The sequence below is a fragment of the Vulpes lagopus genome, chromosome 18 (assembly GCF_018345385.1).
Source record: "Vulpes lagopus strain Blue_001 chromosome 18, ASM1834538v1, whole genome shotgun sequence".
NCBI classification, from domain to species: domain Eukaryota; kingdom Metazoa; phylum Chordata; class Mammalia; order Carnivora; family Canidae; genus Vulpes; species Vulpes lagopus.
The window spans coordinates 42373323-42398794 of NC_054841.1; the positions used below are offsets into that span (position 1 = coordinate 42373323).

The window sequence follows — 25472 nt, forward strand, 5'->3', positions numbered from 1 at the left end:
CATTGCCCTTGGCGGGCAGTACAGAGAAGGAAGTTGCCTAAGGTCACACAACTTGTAAGTGGCGGGACTGGGACCACAGCTTGGGTCTCTCTTGTTGCGGCCCTTAGCTATTCCCATTATACTCCAGGGTTCTTTGTTTCTAACATCTGGAATTCTAAGGTTAGGTCTTGTTCAATGCCAAGGATGAGGCTGGAACTGGGGCAGGAGAGGAAACCGTTCTTTTGGGCTTCTAATCCTGTGAGTGAATCTCAGAGAGAAGGCATTTATGGAGGGTGTCTAGTGGTTTCTAAACTCTTGTGTTTTTGCTGCCTACAGGCCAGGCATCCTGGTGTTTGTACATTTTACTGAGTATCATGCAGATGACCAGTGAAGCTGTCAAAATAGCTGCTGCTGGCGTGATGGGGTTACCAGGTCTGGAGATGCTATTCATGGGCTGCGTGACCCTGGAGCTTCGGGTCAAGTCCAGGAGCCTCTGAAGGGCAGGGTAGAGACTAGATGTTCTCAGAATTCTCCCAGCTGCACTGTTGGGGGGTGTTGGGGGCAGGGGCCTCTGTAAAGCCAGGCCTAGGGGAGACCGGGGCCTGTCCGTTGACAAGTACTCTAGCCCAGCCGGGGCGATTCTTGCTTCCACGCTGAACTTCAAAGCAAGGGACTGCAAGAATGGCCAGGCCAATGAGCCAGGCATCTGTGCCACGTTGAGGAACACCAGAGGGGCCTATCGACCCCCTGTTCTAGCACCTTCTGAGGGCTCTGTCTTCCCCAGCCTGACCATGGAACCTTCCCAGGAACGGCAGCAAGGGAAGCTGCTTAGCAGACTTGGGTTCCCTCTGCCGAGCCTTGAGGCTGTGTGGCACCTGCTGGGGCAGGTGGGGCAGACGGATGATGGGCTCTTAAGAGCTTGAGCTGCAGGTCATCTCCAAGGTGGCATTTCTGGAGCCCCTAGTCAGCCTCCTGAGGTCCCACAGCCTGCGTCGTGCTGGCCTTTACCTCCTGACAGGTATACCCTAGCTGGTCTCTGCCATGTAGTCCGGGGAATGGGGCTGGAGCCAGGACCTGGGGAGCAGCTGTCACCGTGTAGCACCCAAAGGCAGCTCGGTACCCCCAGGCCTCTCCCCTGCCTTTCTTGCCCCAAGGCACCCTTCTTCCTGTGCCTTCAGTTCTCAATTCTGTGGTCACCGTGGCAGGGGGAGAGGAGCGGACTAGAAATGTCAGCTCACAGGGCTGCGGTGACGCTTCTGATGCAGGTGTCTGGTACACACTGACCAGAGCCCCGTACCACTGGCCTTGATGGGAGAAGGCGTTGTGACCCCCTCCACCCCCACTAAGGCCAGTTCTTCCACACGGAGTCCATGTTCCTCATGCTTGGAGCACATGGAAGACACAATAAGGGGGCCACAGGTCGGGGGGACTTGGCCACTGTTCGTGGAGTCCATGGACTCCAAAACTCTTCCCCTCTGGCTGACCCCCGAGGCTGAGTGATGCCTGGACACAAATGTTGGAGGTGGGTTTGAAACCTGCCTTGTCTTGTACTAGGTGAGCTTTCACTTTCATGGGGATTCTTTGGGGGGGAGGGGGAGCAGGTGTACCTCTTGTGGGGACCGGAAGGTGTCATGTGAGAACCCAGCACAAGGCTAAGCACTTGGCCGGCATCCAGTATCGTCACTTACTCCCGTTAAGTCTCCTGCGTCCCAAGTCCTGTGGGCCTCCCCTCTCCACTTGAGCCCCTCCAGAGTTCTGGAACAGGTATGATGGTCTCCTCTCGCTTAAATATCTCATGGCTCCTACTGCCTCACCTGTCCAGATGCCTTGTCCTTTGTAACCTGGCTCCACAGGGCCTGCTTGCCCTCCCCGCCCATCCCCACACCTGCTTTCCCCTGGGTCTAGAGCCCTCCCCTCTCCTGACAAATGCCTCCTGCTCTGGCAAACTCCAGCTTAAGCTCATTTCCTGGGGAGCCTCCCCAAAATTCCCGGCACCCTGATCCCAATACTGTTGCAGCACGGGCGCCACACATCATGGTTGGGTGGTCCACAGATGAGGCACTCCCCAGAAGCCGAGACCAGGTCTTGCTCATGCAGATTCACGGGCTGGAGGCTAAGAACACGCTGCCTGGGTCTCCAGGCCCCCCCATGCCCCCGGCCCAAGAAGCACACTGCTCGGGCCCCCACAGGCACAGTGGATGTGAGGGTCGTGGCACCTGTGAGCCGGCTGCTCCAGCTCCGGACCATCCTCTTGAGGCACAGATGAGCATCTGAACCCCAGCCAGGGCACAGATGCCTTGTCTGTTCACAGAGCTCACCTCACATGACCACCTAGGTCACCCATGGCCTGCTCAGGTAACCTCAGATGCTCAAGGGTGGGGGCATGGACACCTGGCCACCAGGTGCCACAGCCAGAATGTGCTAGGGAGAGCCCAGAAGCCACGAGCCTCAGAGCCCAGGACAGCTGCTGATCTCTTGTCTTCAGGGAAGCCAAGCAGCACACTTGTTCCTTCCCCGAGGAGCCTCCTTCCCGTGTTCCTCGGGCCCCGCGGCAAGGTGGGAGAGCACCAGTGATCAGACTAGACGAAAAGCGCCGGGCAACAATGTTGGTTTTAATGGCATTAGCATCCAGGAAGTCACACATCAGTTCTTGCTGGCAACTTCCCCCGGGGGTGAGGGGCTGCTGCCTCCCCGGCTGGGCTGGGCCCCTCCAGTCTGCTCCACAGCCCTGGAGACTCACCACCAGGCCGCTCGCCTCCTGACCCCCAACCCAGGGAAGAAAACAATTGCACTGATTGACATACAGATACCCAGCGTCCCGGCCTCCCCAGCACATACCCTGGGGTCTGTCACAGAGCTGGTAAGGGCTTTGGCGTCTGCTCGGTGGTGGTCCAGGGCTGGTCCTGGGGAATAGTGTTTATCAAATGTGACAAAGGTTCTTTTACAAACAGGGGGTCTGGAAGGTCTATTTCTGTGATTCTAAGAGTCTCTCATGGCTTCTCTCAGAGCTACTGGAGGTTGGGCCTGGATAACGGTGTGTTGGTTGGTTTATTTATTTGTAAGGAATGTGTAAGGCATTTTGGTAAGTTGAATGGTAACTTCTTTTCCCGAAGAGCAGACTCAGACAGAAGTGCCCTCCTTTGAGCTGCTGTCATCCTGTGAACAAAGGTGGGCAGAGGGAGGGAGAGGCTGAGGCCAAGGAGCAGAGGCAAGCGCTCACCCCTGACTCCTGGGGACCTCCAGTCCCGAGAACACCCAGCATGGCCAGCCGGAGAACCAGAGTGGAGCAGAGGACACAGAAGAGGGAGGTCCCTGAGCTTGGGGAGGACCCTGGCACTGACAGATGGCTGTCAGTGGGGCAGGGAGGTGTCAGAGATGCACCCCTCACCCAAGGGAGCTGTGGATGGGTGGATGCTGGGCCCAGAAGGCTGTGTGTCCTGCTCCCGGCTTTCAGGAGTCTGTCCCCAATACCTCCCGCCCCCAGGCCTAGTCTCCTGTCTGCCCTGCACCCCAGGAGTCCTGGGACCCCCACCCCAGGGTCATGGGGGAGCCAAGGCTGTGGGCAGGGCCAGGGCACTCACTGTTTTGTCCAACTGCTCCTGCAACTTCTTCACTGTGTCTCTCTCCTTTGCCAGCTGCTCCTGGGTGGTCTTCAAAAGCTCCTGCAATTTGGTGGCAGCATGTCCCAGGTCACTGGTTAGTTTCTTCTCTTTTTCTAGTCTCTCCTGGGGATCAGAGGGGTCCAAGGGGATGAGTCACCATGTGGCACACAGCAAGAAGACCACCTGGCTGTGCCTGTGAGGCCTTGGTGCCTGGGAACTGGGCATCCTCCAAAGGTGTGAGGATGTGGTGCCCTGCTGCCCCAGAGAGGGGTCTGTGCTGCAGCTACCAGCTCAGCCAGGAGCATTGCCTGTGACACCACAGACGTCCTACGGTGCACTGAGGCTATTGTGACAGAGCCACACTGACTAGTGGCTGCCATGTATGACACTGGAGTTTAGGGAGCCTGCCCCCCCCATCAAGGGGCCTCAAGATGGCTCCTCCCCCTCCCATGCCAGACAGCAACCTAGGAAGCTGGGGCTGCGCAGCTGGTGGTGAGCCCAGGGGTGGGGCGTGGGTGTTGGCCCCCCTTTCCTGACCCCACTCTGGAGCAGGAGCCCCACTTCTACCTTCAGCTGTGTGGCCTCCTCTGCTGCTGAAGATTCCAGGGGCCCTGTGCTGCGGAGCTTCTCCAGCTCGGCCTGGAGCTGGCACGCGGAGCTCTGAGCCTTGGGGGGGAAGGCAGAAGGGTGTGGGCAGGATGCCAGATGCCCCGCAGGGAGAGGCACGGGTTCAAGGCTGGGGGGGGGGCAAGCGGGGGCCGCACGCACAGACGCCAGATGACCCACAGTGTAGCCACGGATGGCCCAGCAGACCCCCCCACCCGCACCCCCATGGCCCTGATGCTGACGGCACTGACAGGGCCTGACCTCCTGGAACTCGGCCGTGAGCTTCCTCCGCAGCGCCTGCTCGTCCTCCAGGGTGGCCTCTGTCCGCTCCAGCTGCGTCTTCAGCTGCATGGGAACACCACCCCCAGACTGTGGGAGGCCACGGGGTGGGAGGGGGGCGGGGGGCTGGGGACCTTGGCTCCCGCACGATCTACCTGCTAGCTCTAACTAGAAGCCTCTCCCTGCCTCTGGCTGGCTGGGGAACCCGTGTCTGCCCACCTGCAGGTGACTGTCGCTCCCCAAGCCCCAGAGTGGGGAGATGGTGCCTTGGCCCTGGGGATAGAGCTGGGGATGGAACACATGCTGCTAGGACCTCTGTGGCCCCCAGGCACCTTTAGCGAGGGCCACAGGATGAGGCTGCCCCAGAGCTCCATCTCCACCGCTGTGCTGACAGCCCTGGCTCCCGCAGAGGGCTCTCAACCACGTCCCTTGGCTCGAGAGTCTGGAGAGCCAGCACCCTGCCAGCACCCTCTCCGACACGGCTTCCTAACCGCAGGCCTGGCCACCCACTCCCCGTCACCCCTCCCACACATGCTGTTAGGATCCAGCGGCTGATACCTCTCTACCGGTTGCTTCCCTTGCTCTGTTCTGGGGCTCCCTCCGGACCTGGGGTGGGGGTGGGGGGGCAGGAGTGGGCGCTGCCTAGCTGGGCGGAGTGGGGGGGGGAGGCCTGCACCTCCTTCCCAGGTGGGAGGGGGCCACACAGGCTGTTAGTGACAAACATCTGGGGCCCGGCTCACCGCCCTAACCTCGACAGGGTCCTGCTCTGCTGGGGGGGCTTCTGGGGGGGCAGCTGGGGACCCAGCTACGTCACCATCCTCTACGTGGCTCTTCATCTCACTCAACTGCTGCCTGACCTGAAACAGGAAGGGGTGGGGGTTTGTGCCAATCACAGCTGGACACACGTGCGCACACACAGATCCCCTCAGGAGGACGGCAGGTGCTCTATGGGGGACCTGGTTTGGCAACCGTGACCTGTGTCAGAGTCCCCATGCAGGTTCCCTGGGGCGGGGGGCCGGCACCATGACCCCTCACTTGGGCCACCCCTGTGCTCTGCTCCAAGGCCAGCCGTGGAGCCCTCCCTGGGAGCAAGATGACCACTGGTGGACACAGCACAGAGCTCTGTTCCCAGAGCTAAGGAACTGAAAAGGAAGTGAGAGGTGGCAGACAGGCTCGGTGCAAACAGCACCACTCGGGTCCTGGATCCCTTCCAGATGCACTGTTCAGGGCCCTCTGTAGGGTCTAGGAAAGATGACAAGCGGACACTTGCCTAATAAGGTGCCTTCACGTTAGAGGTCCACTGCTGGGAGCAGGGGACACACCTGGTGGCCCCTGCGCCTTGGGGCCTCAAATCTGAAGCAGCAGCAGTATCCCCCATGAAGCTCTGGGAAAGGTTCTAGTCAGGGGACCTGGGTGGTGGGCTCTCGGTATGAGCTCCCCGGGGGTGTGGGTGGTCTTGGACCCCATCTCAAGTGTGTAAGGTCTGACTCTGCACATGACCTCAACCTGGGCAGCACCCAGGGCCCCAACCAGACCTGGCTTAGGCCGTGGCTCTGGTGAGTGGTCCTTGGGCTCAGGTGACTTGGCCTGACTGGTGCCTGCTCTCTCCTATGCCGGTCCCAGGGGGTCCAGGGTGTGCGCCCCAGGGCAGGGGCAGCTCACAGCTCCGCGGCTGCTGCTGGGGGAATGCCAGCACCACGGGCCAGACCTGCCGAATCCTCTCAAGAAACCAGATGTGTCTATTCCAAGTCTGCCAATTTCTATGTGTTTATGATCAAGATTTTCAGAAAGGCTGCAGATCCAGCAGACCAGGCTGTGGCTGCAGCCCCGGAGCCGGTACCAGCGGTGGGGGAGGGCGGGGTGACCTCGCCAGGAGGCAGGGAGCGGGTCAGCTGCCAAAGCTGATGACGACAGAGGAGGACCCAAGTCTGCCCCGGGGGACAGCAGGCCTCCATGCACACCTGCAGGTTTGAGCACACTGGTCTGCGCCACTGCTGAAGGGAGGAGAGCCCTGGGTGCCCTGGAGGGGGAGGCTGGACGAGCCGCAGGGCTCACAGGGAGCTGGACTGGCCTGAGCCTGGGCCCCGAGCTCCCATTGCCCCGGGGGATCCAGGAAGGGAAGCATGAGCACTGGGCCTGGCAGCTGCGCACCCAGCTGGGAGCCCCCTCAGCATGGCCGTCGAAGCCTGCCCCAAACACCGAATCGGTGCACACCTCCCCCCATCATGCTGCGTTACCTCTGACAGGGTGGAGGAGCACCGCTGGCCAACCCCCCCCCCACCACCACCACTCACTCACCAGGGCGAGCTCATTGCTTTGTTTCTGGGCTTCACTCTTGGCTGCATCCAGCTGAGACTGAGACTCTAATAAAAGTTGCCTCAACTTGGAGAGGAAATGGACCCAGGCGATGAGGAAAAGGAGAAAACCAGTTCCTATGAGTTAGCACCCAACAGACAAGCTAACAAGACACATCCAGTCACCCACCACCCAAGAACACGACCGAGCAGAGCAGGCCAGGCAGGGGCTCCTAGGCCTCTCAGAGAGTTTTTTTTTTTTTTTTTTGAAGACTTAGGGAAGACAGAGTTCACTATGTGCCAGGCTTGGATCTTTCTTTACAGACTGTCTTGTAAAACAAGCCAAAAGTGTGAGATCAAACCAGCATGGGCGGGGGGGGGGGGGGGGGGGGGGGGGGGGTTGGGGGTGGTGTAGGTCAGTGCTTTCTGCTTCTGACCAGTCAAAGCACAGTGTCTGATTGAAACCCTGGGTGTCCCCAGGCTGGGGAGAGAATTCCCATTGTCAGGCTGACCTGGCTTCATGCCAGCCTGTCTGCGGGGCTGTCGTTCTGCAATCTGCCCCGTGCCATACACATCCTCCGCCCAGCTGGCCCAAGGCCTGAGAACCCAGACTCTAAGCTCACGTTAGCCAGAGCCAGGGGAGGACGAGAGACTCAGGGCGGTCAGAGACCCCACCAGGCAGACTCACCCCTGCCACCTCCTTGGCGTAGCTCTGGCACTCAGCGCTGGCAGCTGCCATGTGCTTCTCCAGCTCTGCTTCCAGATGTGAGGTGTGCTCCCTCACCTGGACACACACATGTACATGTCAGAGGCCTCGAGCGGGGCCAGCAGGAGTCAATGACCATGGGCCACAGGGTGACGGGGCAACAAGTCTGGCTGCCCTGGGGTAAGGGCTGGGAGACCACCCGTGGCCTGTCGCCTGCAGGCCAACCAAGGACAGGCAGAGACGAGTCCCTGGCAGCAAAGCACCTTCCCAAACTCCAGCTCTCTCCTGGGCCAGACGTGTTCTCATGCTCCACAGTGGATGAGAGGAGAGCTTTTCAATTTCCTTGCTGGCCAGGGGCACCCTCTAGGAAGCCAGGGCTGATAGGGTGTCTGCAGGGAGCACTGGGGCCACCTCGTACCCATCCCACAACACGGCCACTACAGAAGCCACAAAGCCCCAGGGTTGGGCACATTCCACACAGGCCCACAGCTGCCTCAGGCCCTCCAAGCCTGTCAGTGGCTCTCACAAAGGAAAAGCAGGACTGACAAGACCCCTTCACGCCTCTCAAGACACACGGTCCACGAAGGAAAAATAACTCCAGGAGCCCCTGTAATGAAGAGAGCAGCCCTGGGAGCAGAGCCCCGCACCTACCTGCTCTGAACTTTCAAGTTCTCCTTTTAGCTTCTCTACAATGTCTTCGAGATGTTTCACTGTGACCCGTGACTGCCAAGCAATGGGAAGGCCCCATCAAACACCAGCCCCTGGAAGGGGACGGTCCCCAGACCCAAGTGGGATGGGCCCCCTCCCAGGAAGCCCAGTGGTGCCCGCCCACCTCAGGTGTGAGGTGGTCTTCCTTGGGGTGTAGGGGGGCTCTTAGGGCAGAAGACTCAGCTGTCCTCCATGGTCGCACTTTAGGCGGCATCACCAAAACCTAGCAGAGTCACCTCCTGTCTCCCAGAGACCCATGTGACTACCTCATCAGCTTTCCCCCTGGTTCTGATAAATTCTGACCTCACTGTACGTCACTGGTAAGTTGTATTTGAACTCCTGGGGAAGGGGGAGCCCCCAGAGTGACACCTGTGTCCTTGATCTGGGGCAGGGTCTCAGGGCCCTTCAGGTACCTTCTGAAGCTCCTCCTCCGTGGCGCTCACTTTGGCCTTCCACACCTGCTCCTCCTCCTCCACACTCTTCTGCAGGTCTTTGAGCATGCCCTCCTGGAGGAATGGGACACTGAGGCGGGGCCCTCTCCTGGACACCTCGCCCCTCATGAACACAACTGCAGCCACCTGTCCCTTGGCTTCTATGGGATGGCTGCCTGGCTGCCCAGCTCAGATTCTGTCACAGTGTCATGTGGGGAGAAAGGTGGGCCTGTCCTGGAGGTGGGGGCTCGGGCCAGTGTGCAAAGACTATGGGCCATGCCAGGGAATGAGGTCTGTGACCCAAGAGGCCATTAGGACTCTGTCTCCACTGGATTTGCCACCAGCATGGCTCCTGAAGTCACAGAGATAGTAGCTTCCAGCTGGCCAGCAACCAAATGCTCACCTCTTCTTTTCCCAGTCTGTTTCATGTCATCACTGTCTTTGCACCTCCAGCCCCAACCCCGCAGCCCAGGACTCTCCTCAGCTCAGAAGCAGTGAAGGTCTGAGCACCTCACTCAGCCCAAGAAATAGGGCCCTGGGGGGCAATGACTTGGCCAAAGTCACATGGAGCCAGCATCTAAGCCCAGAGCTCTTTCCCCGAGGGCCCCTGGCCTGCCTCCTGCCTGCAGGCTCTGGAAACTCTTTCCCAGCAGCCCCCCTGAAGGATACCCAGCTCAGAGCCTGGGTGAGGCCCCGCCCCTCACGCCCTACCGTCTCTGCCAGGATGGTGCGGTACTGGTCACACTCGGCCTGCAGATTGTTCTGGGTCTCCTCAGCCTCCCTCAGCTTGGAAGCCAGGTCCTAAGGGCAGAATGGGGCTCCAGTTGGCCAAGCACAAAGGTTTTGCCCAGCTGCCCAGTAAGACAACTTTGGGCACCCTCTCCTCCTGGGACAAGGGGAGGGGAGCAAATGCGACAGCGGGGACCTCGGCAAGGGTGTGTGTCGCCACCCATGCTTACCGAGGACGGATCTGTGTCAGCCGGCCGCTGCTTCAGCAGCTCCGGGCCCTTCTCTCGGAGTTCCTGCAGCCACTCGGTGTAACTCTGCAACAACATGTGCAAAGTGGGGCCCACAGACATTCCCCATGGGTAGCAGGGCCCCCGGGAACCGCCTCGCCTCCTACCTGGGGGGCTGAGCTGGAGAGAGCCGGCAACAGGGCCAGCAGGGCCTCCTTGGTCTGGGCCTCCGTCAGGCTGAGCTGCTTCTCGGATTCCTCCTGCAGGCACGGGGAGGGTGGCAGTCAGCATGGTTTAGGGCTACCAGGGGACCGGTGGTGGAGATGCCTGTCCCCACCTCAGCTCTTGGGGGAGGGACAGGATCAAGAAGCTGGTGGCTGCCTGGGGCTGGTGGTTTGGGGGGGGGCTCAAGCTCAGTGGCAGTTTCTGGTCTCCTTGGCCTGCCTGGGTCAGCTTTGAGAGCTCTCGGCTCTGCTGGATGGAGATGGCAAGCTGTGGCCGGTGCAGGCTCCTGACACCCGCCGCCGGACCCCACCCACAATCAGTTCCCAGTGTTAGAGCTCTCCGCGTAAGTATGCGCCCATGCATGCGTGCAGACCGCCAAGCTGCTGTGGGGGCCACGGAGGCAACAGAGGGGGAGGTGCTTTAGGAGCCACCACACAGGGGCTCCCGCCAGCCAAAAGGGGCAAGGATCAGCAACCCTGCTCTGCGGAGGGAGGAACCAACCCAGAGGGGTAAGGGGGCACGTCTCCTCTGAGGCCTGACTTGCCCTGGCTGGGCTGTGCCAGTCAGACCCCAGCCATCCTCCTCAGGGCTCCCATGCAAGGGACTGAAAAAGGACTCAAAGGGCAATAAAGCGAAGCCTAGCACAGCACATGTGTCCCTCAGGGCACACAAAACCCCTTCCACAGACCCCGGGGAGGCTTCCGGCTAAAACAAAGTCTCATCTCATAACCCAGCCCTGGCCCTGCTGCTGCCCCACCACGATCGTGCCACGGCCAGAGACCCGAGGGTGACATCACAGCTCCGACTGGATTAGAGCCTTCGAGTGGTGTTCTGGAATGTGCATGACAAACAGACGCCCAGCCTGACCACAGCACCTACTTGACCTGGACTCAAGTCTCCGAAGAGAACCCTTCTCAGCTCACCAAGGGATGCACACAATGCTGGTGGCCAATGTGGGCAGCCTGCTGTGGATCCCTGACCTCATGACCCCTGTCAGGCCCCCCGATCTTGGGAATCCAAGGCAAGGGCCAGAGGACCTGGAGGGCAGCTCTTATCTGGCTGCAGGGCTGGGAGCAGTCAGGTAACATCTCCTGTCACACGTCTGCATTGGTCACAAGCCAACAGGCTCCCGGGTCACCTCCGATGAGTCTCGGTACAGCTACCACAGCGGGACCCGAGGCCAGCCCTGCACCTCCTGCCCCAACTTGGGGCCTCATCTGATACAACCCTCAGGCTTCCTGGGAGGCTCACGAAAGCCCCTGTAAAGCTCACGATAACAGGACGGACATTCCTTCTGCATGAGTGAGGCTGAGAGGGGAAGGCTGGCCCCTTGGGGCCTTTCATCAAGGTCGGAAACATGTGCTGAGAGCGGTTGGGCGAGGCGTGTGCTGGCCGCCGCCGCTGCCGAGGCCACGTCCCCCGCCAGAGCTAGCTCGGTGCTGGCTCCTGGCCCAGGACTCCAGAGACAGCGTGGGGCCCCCAGACACGGAGTCCCCCCACACTCCCCACTCGGCATGGAGCGCAGGACCAATCAGGCCCCAGGGCCCAAGTGCCTGCTGCTAAAGCCAGCCTGCCTTCCAGGGCGACTGCAGGGATGGATCAGGAAAGCTACGGGGCTAGGACCCGGGAGGCCCTGAGACAGCAGCAGGATGGCCCGACCTCGGACTCGCTCACCATCTCTGCGCCCTGATGGCAAAGGGCTCAGCCAGGGCCCAGCCAGGGCCCAGCCAGGGCCCAGCGGAGAAACAAAGCCCAGGACAGGGAGAGAGGAAGGGGCGAGGGGGAAGGAGCGGCAGCACAGGGCACATCACCTGCTGGCCCCGGGGCCTGGCAGGCACTGCCGAGGCCCGGGGCCAAGGCTGCTCTGCACGCAGCTGGTGCGTTGTGTGCTTGCCACAAACCACATGGTCTTCACCAACCTCAGGTGAGTCTGAGCAGGGGACTCTGACCTTGGCCTGGGTTAAGGAACGGAGCTTCTCCTCGCAGGCTCTCTCGGCTGAGGCCAGAGCCTCCATGGCCTTCCAGTTCTTCTCTCGGAGGTCCTGGCGGAGGCGGGGGGAGACATGGGAAAGTGAGCGGCTAGGTGGGGCAGCCGCTGACACATCCCCCCCACAGCTGCCTGGCCAGGCTCAGCAGGGCAGGAACCTGCCCCCTCACTCTGCTTGGGACTCCGCAGGGAGACAGCAAGGGACAAAATGCCCTCTCTTTCAGCCCGTGTCTGCGGGGCCCCTCAGGGGCAGCCCGCTGCGGAATGGCTAGGGCAGCAGGGCAAGAGGAGGCACAGGAGGTGACAAGAGAGGTCAGCCCGGCTACTCAGAGAGAAGAGGCTTCCGCCACCATTGACCGTCGGCTGGCTCTAGCCACGGGGGCACAGGGAGGTCTAGGTGGGGCCCCCCAGAGAAGAGCAGGTGGGGAAGCCAGGGAGCCTGGGCTGTGTGAGGTGCCATGAGGGGCAGCCCCACGGGGAGGAGGCAGCAGAGGCCCCTCTGCACCCCTGCAGAGCTATGGGACCTCTCTGTGCCCTGTTCCTGACACCAGCCTCCCTGCTCCAAGGCAACCATGTGGCCCAGACCAGACCATAGGGTACATTCCAACCCCATCATGGGCTGGGAGTGGGGGAGGGGGCTCCACGCTTGGCCATGTGACCCAGGCCCGTCCAGTGGGCATCAGCCCTGGGAATCTGAGGGACCCAAGGGGAGAGGAAGCCCCCAGAAGTAGGCAGGCTTCTAGCCACATAGCATGATGGGACACAAAGAGGCAGCCAAGCCCCTTCCCCTTCCTGAATGGTCAGGGGTGGGTTTCACACAAGCCTAGCCTCTCAGCCACGCCCCTCACACTTACGTTGTTCTTCACTTTCTGCTGCTCAACAGCCTCCTTGAGCTCGGTGGCCTCCTTCTCCAGGCACCACACCTGGGACTCTAGCTCCTTGAGGCTAGAGGGAGATGGTGACGTCACTGCTGGGCTCCAAGGGCCCACAGTGTCCCCAGGCCGTCTCAGGATGCCCCTTCTGCTGCCCGGACACTTACCCAGAGCCACTCAGCTGGGGCCAATCCCCTCCCCTGCCCTCAACCTCCTCACAGGGCACAAGCTGTCGGGAACCGCCCTTGCCCCATATTCTCCACTCATTCCAAGGACCAGGGGCCTGGGTGCAGACCCAAAAGGCCACCAGAGTTCTACCTGTGACGCTGGCTGTTGGGACTGCAGAGGTCAGAGCAGCCACAGTGGCCAGGGCAGGGATGTACCCCAGACACTTAGCACTCAGGTTTTGGGGATGCTTTTTCTTCCAGTGAACTGAACCCTGTCACCTGTTCAACCTGGTCCTGCTCTGTGCTCACAGACCATGTCAGCTGACATGACTCCCTGTGGCCACACTGGGTCCTCCACAGACATGGTCTGGGCCTTCTCAGAGGACTACTGAGCTGGACAACTCATGTGGCACTGTCATCTGCACACCCAACAAAACTCTGGATGCCACTGCCCTCGGCAGCTCATGACAGGCCACTGGCTCTCCACTGTGGGTACAGCAGAACCATCCTTCATCCAAATCTAACTCTATTATGACCCAAAGGCCCCTCCCTCAGGTCTCTGCCCAGGTTCTGGGGAATCAGACCCACATGACCCCCCAGACATCATGGCATGGGAGAGAGCTCAGTCCCATCTTTTTTGTGTTTCTCTCCACATTCAAGAGCCTGGTGGGTGGCTTCAATCATCCTCATCATCCAGAAAGTGAGAGGCTGACACTGTTAGAGCTGGACTAGCCATTCTGAGGAACACATTCCAAATAGACGCTTTAATATGTTAGGTTCTGCATTAAACTTTAGGACAGGGAAGGTCCCAGGAACTCGTGCAATCTAAAGTGATTAACTTAGACTTGAAATCAGGAAAGAAGTCCCTGCCCAAGGATGTGCCCACGAGGTGGGGCTGCCTCAGGGAGTCACTAACAGCCAGATAAAGACCTGCAGATCTGTTTGTTTTCATGGGCCAGCCATGGTCGAAAATGTTTTGAAATCCACAATTCTAACGCATCCTGGGGCTGAACAAAAAAAAAACAAAACAAAACAAAACAATTTAAGTGCGGGTTGAGCATGCCAGCTGCCCCACGCACCCTTACTTGGGAGTGGCCTGCCACCATGGCACTGTCTCGCCTTGTTATTCCAAAACCAGCTTTCGTAAAGGCCTTGAATCAGGGATCCCTGGGTGGCACAGCGGTTTAGCGCCTGCCTTTGGCCCAGGGCACGATCCTGGAGACCCGGGATCGAATCCCACGTCGGGCTCCCAGTGCATGGAGCCTGCTTCTCCCTCTGCCTATGTCTCTGCCTCTCTCTCTCTCTATCATAAATAAATAAAAATTAAAAAATTATTAAAAAAAAAAAAAAAGGCCTTGAATCAGTTGTTGACTCCTTGGGTGTTGGTTTCAGGGCCAAGGAACCTTGACCCCACCCTTAAAGCTGTGCTGGGATCCCTCACAACTTTGCCCGCAAGCCTCCCGCACCACGAAGAGCCTGTGGTAAACCAGCCCATGAGCAAACACAAAACAAGATTCTGAGGAGGAAGAGGAAGAAGCAGGCAGATGGCAAGGACATGCTTACCATCACCCCCTTGGTGGCCACTGCCTGAGTTCTAGAACATCTGGGTTGGATCACTCATCTCCACCCAGAATAGGATGGCCAGACCTTGACACAATTTTCTGATAAATTCAGAAGGACATTTCAAAAACCAATTTGTGCCAAACACATCTGCATGGTGCAAAAAATTAGAATTAACCATATTTGCAATGTGACTTAAGTACTCTACATGTCTGCTGTGTGGTCCAAAGATCTGATCTCAAAATACAGGAGCAGAAACAAAAAACCCACAAAAAATGAAAAACCCTAATCAAACACATTCTCTCCACTCCAACAAATACCACGAGAAACGAAGTCCACCTGAGCTTTTTGCAAAGCACCATGCAGGAGAAGGGACAAGGAGGGTTTGGTTCTGGGTCTCCCACAAGGCATCTTAGGCTCTCTGGCTTCTTTCCTCTGCCCCCAAATGCAGAGCCTGAGGCTAAGAAAGAAACTCGGGCCATGGCCTGCGGAGGCACAGGGGAGGTGACTCACTGGCAGCAGCCAAGAGAACTGGCCAGAACAAGGGAAACTTGTGAGCTGACGGTCTGGGACATGTATGACCACTGCATGGGGATGAAGGGCACCCTTCACGCCTCCCTGCCACGTGGCTACCCTGTGGAGCCCTGGCCACGGCAGCTGGGAGCCACTTCCCAAGTCTGCGAAAATCTGCTCATGGGTGCACGTTCCAGAGGTGACGGCCCAAGGACTCAGAGCCCCCTAACCCAAGCCAGCCTGCCCAGGTGTCAGCCCCAGTCTTAGCAACAGCAAAACAACAGTCCCCCGAGCACAGCCTGGTGGTGAGCCACCAACACCGAGAAAACATGGTCTGCCAGCAGTGAAGCTACCTCATGGACAATCCTGTGACTTAGCTCTGGATTGCACAGACCTCACCAATCTGTGTTAAAAAAAAAATAGTGACCCCGCCAGGTTCTCCATCTGGATGTGTAACCATGGCTGCTACTTGATTTATGATCCCAGTGCCTAAAAACCCTTGCCTGGGAGACTCTCTTGACTAGCTAGTCCTTCATCTGAGACATGAATGGAGGGACAGACAGGGGGAGGTAGGTCCAGAACCCCTGGCTGAGGCATCCGCCACTCTCAACACAGATAAGTCTCGCTCCTCAGGAGGAGGCATGGAGCTCTTTGCAAGGATGCCTTCTTTGCTGCCCAGGTCTGTTCCCTGGCCTCAGAGCCACTGGAGGGAGCAGGGAAATGTATGGGCCTCTGAAGGGGCTCCTCCCCGGGGGTCTGTGTGCCCCGCGGAAAGCCCTAGCCTGGGGTCCTGGCTGCCCTGTGCTCAGGGTTCCGTTTCCTCTTACCGGGCCTGATGCTCCGCTTGGCTGGCCTGAAACGAGAGACAGACAGTGCCATGGTCACCATAAGACTGGCCCCTTGTGGCAACTAGTCAGGACAGGGCCCATCCACTCTCAGCCCTCTTAATCGGCAGGATAGACTCCGTGGTCTTCCCCCACCCTGTCTGCAGGCTGACCTGGGCATCCTGGGTGTCCCGGGCCTGGCCCGCCTCCAGCAGGGCCTCGATGGACCGGATTCTCTCCATGAGCTGTGAGTTCTCGGCCCTGGCCTCCTTGAGCTGCCCATGGAGACCACTCAGCTCCTCAGACTTGCTTTTCACCTCCGCCTCGGAGGACTGAAGTTTGCTGTGCAGCTCTGAGGAAACAGGCACCAAGGGTAGGTAGGGGCAGGTCACACTAGGATGGACACCCCCACCACCTCCTCTCAGCACGCAGCACCCAGGGCTCCCTCCCCTGCCTCCCATGTGCCTAGGCTGGTAAGACATACTTGTGACCATGGGGGCATCTTACTAGCTGATAGACAAAGTCATGCTGGCTTTGCTCTCCAGGACACATTAGGGTAGAATGAGATGCCTTCAGATCCCTCATGGGAGAATACTGGAAATCCAAAAAGGATTCCAGCTGCAGTTGCTAAACATCTGTTCTCTGGGGTGTGGGCCTGTACCAGCTGAGTTCTGCCTAGGCAAATGGAAGCCAGCACACTCGCCAACCACCCCAGGCTCCTGGTCTGGCTGCTCCACTCCCCCGACACCCCCACTTGCCACAGGCCAACCAGGCCGACAGATTCCACATCTACCAGCACCCCTGTGGCCAGCACCCCTGTGGCCACTTGGGCCCAGCCTGTTGCCTTTAGACAGAATGACAGCTAAAGCTTCAGCCCTGGCTCCCAGGCCACTCCTGCTCCTCTGGTCCCTTCTCCACCCAGCACCAAAGCATCCAGAAGTCCGGGGGGTCATGCTATCCCTGTCCTAGATGCCCTGAGTACTCCCACCACACACACACAGCACCCCAACCTCACAGAGAGGGTGACCTGGGCCCTGCCCATCTGGTCCCACACTGGCCAACTGCCTTCTTGTTCTAGTCATGCTTGTTGACTTTATGCATCTGTGTCTTATACAGGCCAAGTTCAAATTCATTCCCATTCTCAGGGACATTGTGCTGGCCATCTCTTCCTCTTTCTGGTCTTTATGAGAACAGCACCTTCCCGTCATCCAGACTTGGCTTGAACATTCCCTCTGCCTTGGAGAGGCCTTCCTGACCACTCAATCTAAAGCCACACCTGGCCTATTAGAGCAGAGGGTAGCAAACTAGGACCAAGGCCCACCCCTGGCCCCACTATCTGTTTCCCTAAGTAAAGCTTTACTGGAACATGGCCAGGTGTGTTTGTTTATACATCGTCTAGGGCTGCTTTCGCTTTAGGGCAGCAGAGCTGAGCAGTTATGAGAGAGCCCATGCACAGCTCTTCAGAGAAACCGCAATGAGCCCTGCTTTAGGTTATGCTGGCTATTCGAAGCCTGTAGAACACAAGGCTACATGACTAGTTGATGCACAGCCATCTACATATGTCTGTCTCTCCTGCTGCCACAGCTTCACTCCTGGCCAAGCACTGGGTGCCACGGCCGTGCTCAGCCTGTGGCAGTCACTTAGAAAATATTTGTGAGCAAGTGACTATGGAGCTGTCGCTAGCCCTGTCTGCCCTATTTCTCCAGGGGCCCTTGACACGTCCCTACTTCGCCACGCTCTTCTGATTGTGAAGGTGACCTGTAGGCCTAGGGAGGCCACAGGCCCCCCCTTTGGAACTTGGTCTCTTAGGCCCGGCTGAGTGAGCCAGAAAAGCCAGAAAGGTCCAGAAGGAGTCCCAAAGGCCTCTGGGGTGCTGCAGCTCACCCAGAACCACTCCAGGTTGGGCTCCACAGCAAGGGTGGCTCCAGCTGGTGGCACCTTCCATACCCTAACGCCCAAGCCCAGCCCGCAAATTCTGCCCCTTGCATCCATCCTCATAAACTCCACCCTGGCACCTAGTCCTGGTGACTCTGCCCCCACCCGTGTCCAGGCTTCACCTGGCCGGGTGTGATCCCCACCTCCCGACTCCGTGAGGGGCAGAGTCAGGGATGCCATGCTGCCCTCACTCGCCAACAGGGCTGGCCTGTTTTATAGGCTCTGGCCTGGCAGCAGGGCCAGGGTGCTGTGTAGACCCATGTCTGGCACACACCCGCGGGCCCTCTGGGAGCCCCTTACCAGCCATCTGCTGCTGCTGCTCCTGGGCTTTCTCGGCATCCGCCCGCAGGCTGGCATGGCTGGTCTGGGAGCGGCATAGCTCCCGGCTGACCTCGTCCAGGCGCTTCTGCAGGGCCTCCTCACTCTCCTTGTGAGATGCCTGGGGACCGGGCAGAGGCAAGAGGGCCGTGAGGAGGCTGGAGGGAGGCCGGACCCTCAGCTGGCTCTGAGGTCACAGACACAGAGAGCTCTTCACATCCTGCCACCTGCCCCCCAACAACTGTTATAAAACGCCCCTGGATTTCTGAAATCAGTTCACCCACAGCAAAACTCCAGGAGGCCACACCCACCCTGGCCCCTGAAAAGGGAGTTCTCGGGCAGGGGCCTCAAGTGAAGAAGCCTGGTTGCTAAAAAGCAGCAGCCCCCTTTTGAATTCAGTGTGACACAAAGATACTTCCCACAACCTAAACTTCCAGTCTAACTCAGACTTCCTACATGGGCCCTTTTAAGGTTCACATTTGTTGAGCTTTTTCCGTGCAGAGCCCTATTCTAGGCATCGTGTGGGCATCGGAATGGTTAATGCCCAGCCAGGCCATGACTCGGGTACTATGGTCATGGCCATGTGATGGACAGGGACACTGAGGCTCTGAAATCCCCAGCAGACACCAGGGCTGCCTCACTGTTAACCCCAGGACAGCAGAGGAAGCAGCCACATGCCCTGCCTTCCCTCACCACCTGTGGGTGGCTACTCCCAGAAGCTCTGGCATCAGAGGGGAGACAGGACTCTCAGTGGCCCCAGGCTGGGATGGGAGCCCAAGGCCTATGAGGACTGGAGATGCTCAGAATTTGGGGTTTACTGGTGAGAGCCCTGGTCCTTAGAAATGGCACAACATAATGGTCAAAGCTGGGGGCCAGAGTGGAGGTCCCAGCCCCAGAAGCAGCAGAAATACCCAGAAACCTTTGAAACATAATATGGCCAGGCCCAGGCCAGTGGTTCTGATCTCACTGGTATGGGCAGACCTGCTTCACATCAAAGTCAGTACATACCAAATTATCCCTCTCAGTTCCACCCAAACAATCCAAACTGTGTTCCTTTTTGATCCCCTGCAAAACTCAAACATCACTCTCCATATCTACCATGTGCTACCTTCTGTAAGATAGCCCACTGCCCCACGCACTGCAGCCTAACCTCAGTGACTGAGCTGAAAAGAGCCCTGAAGACCCCCAGCATTCCTAAATGCCCAGCAGGCATGACATCAAGGCTCCCCACTCCCAGGCATCCTGCCCCCAAACTGGCCAGCTGGGGGATCTGGAAGCCATGAGGCCAACAGGCAGCAGAGCCCTGAGGCTGAGGCCATTCTGGTTGTCGCTCAGGGTACGACAGGGGAGAACGGCCAGTCTCCTGGGAAGGTTGAGAGCTTCCAGACCACATCCAGAGGCCGAAAAGGAAGAACATCTGCCCAGCCTTGAGGCCAGAGACTGTGGTACCCCAGGTGGTGGCAAACGTGGGAGGTGAAACAGCTCTGGGGCTAGACCCAAGGGCTCACTTCCCGCCTCCATGTGAACTTCAGACTAGTTAGTTACTTAACCTCTCTGAGCCTCAGGTTTCCTTACGGGTAACTATAGACAGTAACAGCACCCACCTGACTGGGTGACAATAAGAATTAGCTGAGTTAATGTTTGCAAAGCACTGAGGACGATGCTTACCACACTGAAAGCACCCATCCCACGTGAACTGTCCATCACTGTTACTAAGGAGGTCCAGGCTGAAGGTTCCAGCCAAAAGCAGGCCCACATGACCTGCTGTCAAAATTTTGGCTGGTAAGGACGACCCCAGGTGGCCGAGCAAGCTCTGCTCTGTCCCTGCTCTGCAAAGGGGCTTGGTGGGTGGAGTGAATGGGGCACCTACGTGGCGACTACCCTGACTCACTTGCAGCTGTAGGACCTGCTTCTCGAAGGCGGCTGTTTTGGTCTCCAGGGCCTTTCGCTGCTGCTCCTCCTGCCGTGCAGCCTCTGACTTCTCCACCAGCTCCTTGCTGATCTTGCTGAGCTCCTGCCGGAGCTTGGCCAGCTCAGTGTTCTGCCTGCAAGACAGTCACCAGCCCCCAACTGACAGACTGAAGCAGCCTCACGTCAGCTCTCACCGGCTACAACAGCTGCCCCTGGGTGATGGGGAATGGCGGTCAAGCCTTCCCTCCAGGGTACCTACTCTTTCACAAGTGGTTGCCCAAGCCCTGAAGTCTCTTGAACTGTCAGTCATGTTGAGCTCTATGCGTGTTGGTGAAGATGTTCTTTTATCAGCATGGTATACACACCATATAGAGCCAGAGCAAAATGTGCACTACAGTGTCCCCTGGGAGCCCTGCCCAGAAACAGCTGGAAATTCAGAGAAAAGGCAAGACACCTTTTTCCTCCCTGCTGATCTAGGACCAGACATGCTCCAGATGCAAGCTGACTTGGCCATGGTATCCCTGCGGGTACCCTCTAGGTGTGGGGCAGGGAAGGGGGTCAGCAGCCAGCTGGATCCATGCACCCCAGTTCTCCGGATGACTGCACCACAGCTAGGGCAAGAGGCCACCGGAAGTGGGGGGATTGAGGCACTTTACAAAATGGACCGTTCAACACTGCGCAAAAACTGGATCTCAGGATCCGGTAACAAGTCCGGAAGTGAAGGAAGAAAACGTGATAAAAACGTGATAAAAAGAAAAAGAAAGATAAGTGAAAAGCTGCCTTCCCCAGGGTGAGGAGCTGGTTGGCACACCAGCCCCCTTCACTAGGACTCAGGACACCTCTACAAGGCAGGACTGCCAAGGGACAGTACGAGGCAAGACAGAGGGGACAGACAAGACTGCCCACAGCCCCGCAAGGTGGCAGCAGACCAGGTGGAGGCAAGAAACCCAGCCAAGGGCAGCTGTGCTCTGCTGGCTGAGGGGGTAGGTGGGCCCTACCTCTCTGCACTCGGCTTTTCCTGGCTGCACCAGGGTGGCCGTCCCAAAGCCCTCTGCAGGGTAGGTAGCTCAAGCTCCAGAAGGCCAAGATTCAAGATTGGAGGGCTTCCATGAAAGGCTGGACTCCAGCACCGTGGGACGGAGGTGGGAGGCTAGGTGGGTGTTTCCTTGGGACTGCTCTAGAGCCCTGGGAACGCCAGCCCTGGCCTGGGAACGCCACCCCACGGGGGTGGGTGTGGGGGGTGTGGGGGTGGGGCAGAGCTTCCACAAAGGGAGCCAGAGGCTGCCACCTTAGGGTCACAGGTCTAAAGGCTTTACCGCTTTCCCCAGGAGGCTGCAGTGGATTCCACATGAGAGGGGAAGCCAAAGTGTTCCTCCCACCCCCAAGTTCACCTTCTGCTTGTAGCTGCTAAGGAGACCACAGCTACCAAACCCCTAGTCTGCTGACAGACCAGGCTGGGGATGAAGATGTGCACTTACACACACCCAGGGAGGATCTCCAGACAGAAAAGACCAGCCTGGGAGAGGAGGCCTTTAGATCACACTCTGCCCTGGGGGGAGCCCCCGCCCCCCGCAAAACCAGACACAGGGACACAGACTCCCCTTCCTGGTCCAGCTCCTGGGCTGACGACACTCTCTCCCCACCTGACGTGCAGCTAAAGGACAGAGGATACCAGCATCCTCTCCCTTTGTCAGTGTTCTTGGCCAAAAAGGGTGCTCTGGGGATGATACGGAAGCCCACAAAGTCCTTTCAGGATGCTTCAGGCCCAGAAGGCAAGAAAGTGTGAATCAAAAGGAAACACAGTGGGGCTTCATCTGGGCTGGCCTGTTGTGATTGTAATGCTCAAGTCAGGAAGTCAGAGGAAAGCTGCCCCGCCCTTTACTCAGTGAGGTCACTGCAGCCTTCTGGGGTCAGCCCACTCCCTGGACTCCACTGAACAGGTCAGGCTGTGTGCTGTAATGCAGTACTTAATACCAGTGCATCCGAGGACAAACGTCCCTTCCAGCACAGAGACCCCGTCCCCAAGGGAGAATCCAAGGGCTCAGGCTACAGCGGGTCCCTGCATCACCATCAAACTCTGAACCTGGACAATCTGCAAGACGCTGATATTCTGGGCTACCTTCAGAAGCTTTTAAAAGCCTCATATCAGGATGTGGTGAGGATGGACGTGGAAAAAGTATGTGCTCCCCAGGAAGGCCAGATGCCAGCACCAGCCAGCACCCAAGGGGCGTGTGGACAAGTGGGCACTGGGCCCGGGCAGGCCAGGGCTCACCAGCTCTCCCTGGGGCCTTGACCACATGTGAGGATGTCAGCTGTGCATCGGAAGGCTTGGCTACTCAGAAGCACACGGCAGCGGGGAGTGTCGGGCCACAGCCCTCAGTGGGGACAGAATGCAAATGCACAGCCAGCTCCACGCGCTCACCTGTGGGGCCCATGCCAGGCTGCCACGCCAGCCCCACATCTCATAAGAAACTAGAATGCACCTTCAAAGCCTCAAGGGAGGCTAGGGGACCCCTCCTGAGCTCCAGAGCCCCAACAAGGTGCCCTCGTGGTGTCTGAATGGGGCTGCTGAGCTTACTTGCTCTCCACCTGGCTCGTGGCCTGGTTCAAGGCATCCCTCAGGATGGAGTTTTCCTGCTGCAGACGGGCCAGCTGTGTGTTGGGGCCGTTCTCCAACTGCTCCTGAAGGGTCCGGATCTGAAAAGTCAGTGAAGGGCCATCAGAGTGCCACTCGGCCTCACAGGGAGCTGGCTTCGGAAGTGAGGCCAGTGAGGTCCCAGCCCACAAACAAACGCGCCAAGGGCATTACCCTCTCCACACAGGGTAAGGAGGACACTCCTTAGAAAGGCACAGCTCCAGCATCAGAGGCAGGGTGACCTCCCCCACCCCTGAGCCTCGCTGTTTACAGCCTCCAGGCAGCAAGCGCTTGGCCTGAGCCGCAGACCCACTCCATGCATTCTGCTTCTGATGTCACCAGGTTAACTGCTCTGACACTGAGCATGCAGCCACAAGCCACAGCCTACAACTGCCCCGAGGAAGGCTGGCTTCCTGCCCTCAGATTTCCTGTGGTGCGTCCTGAGCCACACAGTGGGGAGGAGGCCATGGCCCAGCACAAGCAGAGCACCACTCAGGGGACAAGGCCCAGTGGCTCCAGGTGGCCCCACTGGCCTCGGGCAGCTCAGGCCGCTGGTTCTACAGGTTCCTCCCAGCCTCAAGCAGAGAAAGCAGAGCCAGCTGGCATGACCATGGAGTCACATGGAGGCTGGGAACTGACTCGCCAGCAACCAGGAGACAGGACGTGGTGCTGCCCACTTGGGACCAGGATGTTTTCGAAAAGTGCTCTTTAGAGTCTATTTTATAGCTTTCTGGTTGTTGACCTTTAAACACACCCATGGTCGTCTGGCTGGCAACATCTGGCCAGATGAAAGGGCCCCTCCCTCTAAACCAAACCAGACTCTGAACACAACCCCCTGCCCCATGGGCACCCACACACACACCCCAGGCCCTATGACAGTGCTCCCCACTGGCAGCTTACCTTGCCCTGCAGCTGCTGCACCTCCTTCACATGCTCCCGGTAGCTGGCCTGCATGCGCGCCTGCACGGCTGTGATCTCCTGCTCCCGGGCCACCAGCTGCTTCTTCACCTTGGCCTCCCCCGCTGCTGCCTTAGCCTTTTCTGCTGCCAGCTCCTAGGAGAAAATGAAGGCAGGACCAACGTCATCACATCCCAGATGTCACCTGGGGCTGGGAGCTTAAGACCCCTTCTCCTGACTGAGTTCCCAGAGAGACCAAGCTAGCCATGGCAGAGAATCAGCATGAGACAGGGGTCCCCAGAAAAGCCTACTGGCCTGACCAGTAGGGGCCTCCATGGCAGGCCTTAACCATGTGGAGATAGCAGACACAGAAGGAACCAAGTAAACATGTCACTGTCTTGTGCTCTCCTACATCCCTGACTCAGCCCTGCTAGAGTTACAACACCATGGCGAGGCTGGGGCCCTGACACCCAGGCCCTGGGATACCCTACTTGAGAATCTGTATTAGGACAGCAGAGGCTGTGAGCCTTGATGACTGGGGTGGGGACACAGTCAATGCCCATCCCAGCATGACTAGGGGGTTGGCCCCACTCCTGGAGGGGCTGGGTCTCTGGCACAGCTGCTCTGGTCCTCCCTGCAGTCTAGGGAACATCTGCTCTGGTCAGTATCAGATGCCCATGATGAACACAAGATGCTGGGTCTGGGAACCTGATCCAGGCAAAGGCAGAGCATAGGGTGGGAAGAGCTGTCAAGGGAGAGGGACTGGCTGGGGTCTGTGTCATTCCTGAAAGATGGCAATGGCTGGAAGCCACAGGAAGCAGAGTGACACCTGGAAGGATGATGCAAAGAGGCTCCTGGGGTGGGGGTGCTCTCTGCCCAGAGGGCCTCTGTCCCAGACTGGCAACTGGTGTGGGCCGAGCTGGCCTGTGTGACCACAATGACCAAGTGTCTCACAAGATTCCAGGCCCTGTCCCATCCCTATCCTGGGCAGGAGACTAGAGAATTGGGAAATTCTCTTGCTCTCCAAGACAAGGCTGCCAGGGAGACCTATCCCAAAGAGCCAGTGTATCCCCCCTGGCTGGGACAGAAGCAATCAGAGAGTATGAGAGAAGCTAGGCTGATGAGGGGGGGGCTCTGGGTACCAGAGTTGCTGTGTGGGCTTGGCCTTCCCTGAGACCACCCGGGACCCACTGGCCTCACCATTCACACCATCATCTTCCAGGCTCCACTCAGGGTGAGAGCCCACAGGAGTATGAGGGCCACACTAAGGGACACACTTCATTGATAATCTATAGGAACAAGAGAGGTGGCCAACAGTGTGCATCCACTCTGACACAAGCGGGCATCTCTCAATTCTCTTGGTAAGATGAGGGTCATGATCCCTATTTTAAAGCAGACCTCACTGATCCATGGGGGAGACACATCGTCCAAGGCTGGGAAGGGTTCCTCTGAACTGTGCTGGCCCTGGGCCTCAGCGGCCACTCATGAACAAGCAGCCTGCTGGGCCGAGCCAAGCAAGGTGGCCAGAATCACAGGGGACAGAATCACAAGGACACATGATTGCAGTGATGACCTCTGTGGCGCAGGGAGAAGAAAGCGGGGCTCTGGAAGGTTTCTCGAAGGAGGGAGGCCAAAGGAGTCTTCAAGCATAAGGAGAAAATGTCAGCCAGCTATGCAGGGAACAGGAGGCGAGGCCCAGGGATGGCAATGAAGGGCCAGCGTGTTGAGGGAGCTGAGGGGTGCAGACTCCAGTCTAAGGATTAGGAGCTACTGGCATTGCTTACAGGGGGCCTTCACAGGACCACGTTAGCACCTGGGAGCCCAAGAGGGCCTCCTCAGGCTGCAGGGAGGAGGGTGTGGTCAGGGGAGGGGGGCCTGGATGCCTCAGAGTGAGATGGGTAATGCACACCAAGGGTGTGTCCCTGTGTGTCTCACAGAGCCCTGCAGCTTGCAGATAGGGAGACACTACCAGGCGAGAGCTGGAACGCATCTGGACGTGGGGAGGGCATCTGTAGGTGGGCTGCCAATGTGGTTTTGGAAATCTTGTCAAGGGGCCACCACTGAGCA

The 25472-nt window shown here is 58.5% G+C and overlaps 1 protein-coding gene across 3 annotated transcripts in view; it reads right to left on the reverse strand.

Annotated features, from left to right (window-relative positions):
- Positions 1-2571: 2571 nt before the first annotated feature.
- Positions 2572-25472, reverse strand: part of RRBP1 (ribosome binding protein 1) — a 65816-nt gene continuing 42915 nt past the window's right edge. The window contains exons 5-24 of one of the 3 annotated variants that reach the window (XM_041732662.1): positions 23409-23561; positions 22452-22570; positions 19854-20007; positions 17945-18083; positions 15883-16061; positions 15713-15738; positions 12628-12718; positions 11736-11828; positions 9729-9821; positions 9565-9648; positions 9317-9406; positions 8588-8680; positions 8118-8189; positions 7449-7544; positions 6765-6848; positions 5216-5323; positions 4449-4532; positions 4149-4247; positions 3561-3704; positions 2572-3135 (exon numbers count right to left, since the gene is read on the reverse strand). In XM_041732662.1, coding sequence (XP_041588596.1) covers positions 3100-3135; positions 3561-3704; positions 4149-4247; positions 4449-4532; positions 5216-5323; positions 6765-6848; positions 7449-7544; positions 8118-8189; positions 8588-8680; positions 9317-9406; positions 9565-9648; positions 9729-9821; positions 11736-11828; positions 12628-12718; positions 15713-15738; positions 15883-16061; positions 17945-18083; positions 19854-20007; positions 22452-22570; positions 23409-23561 — 2037 coding nt within the window. In that variant the 3' untranslated portion in view covers positions 2572-3099. Of the gene's footprint in view, positions 3136-3560; positions 3705-4148; positions 4248-4448; positions 4557-5215; positions 5324-6764; positions 6849-7448; positions 7545-8117; positions 8190-8587; positions 8681-9316; positions 9407-9564; positions 9649-9728; positions 9822-11735; positions 11829-12627; positions 12719-15712; positions 15739-15882; positions 16062-17944; positions 18084-19853; positions 20008-22451; positions 22571-23408; positions 23562-25472 lie in introns of all 3 variants that reach the window. The other 2 variants (XM_041732661.1, XM_041732663.1) reach the window with 2 other exon arrangements.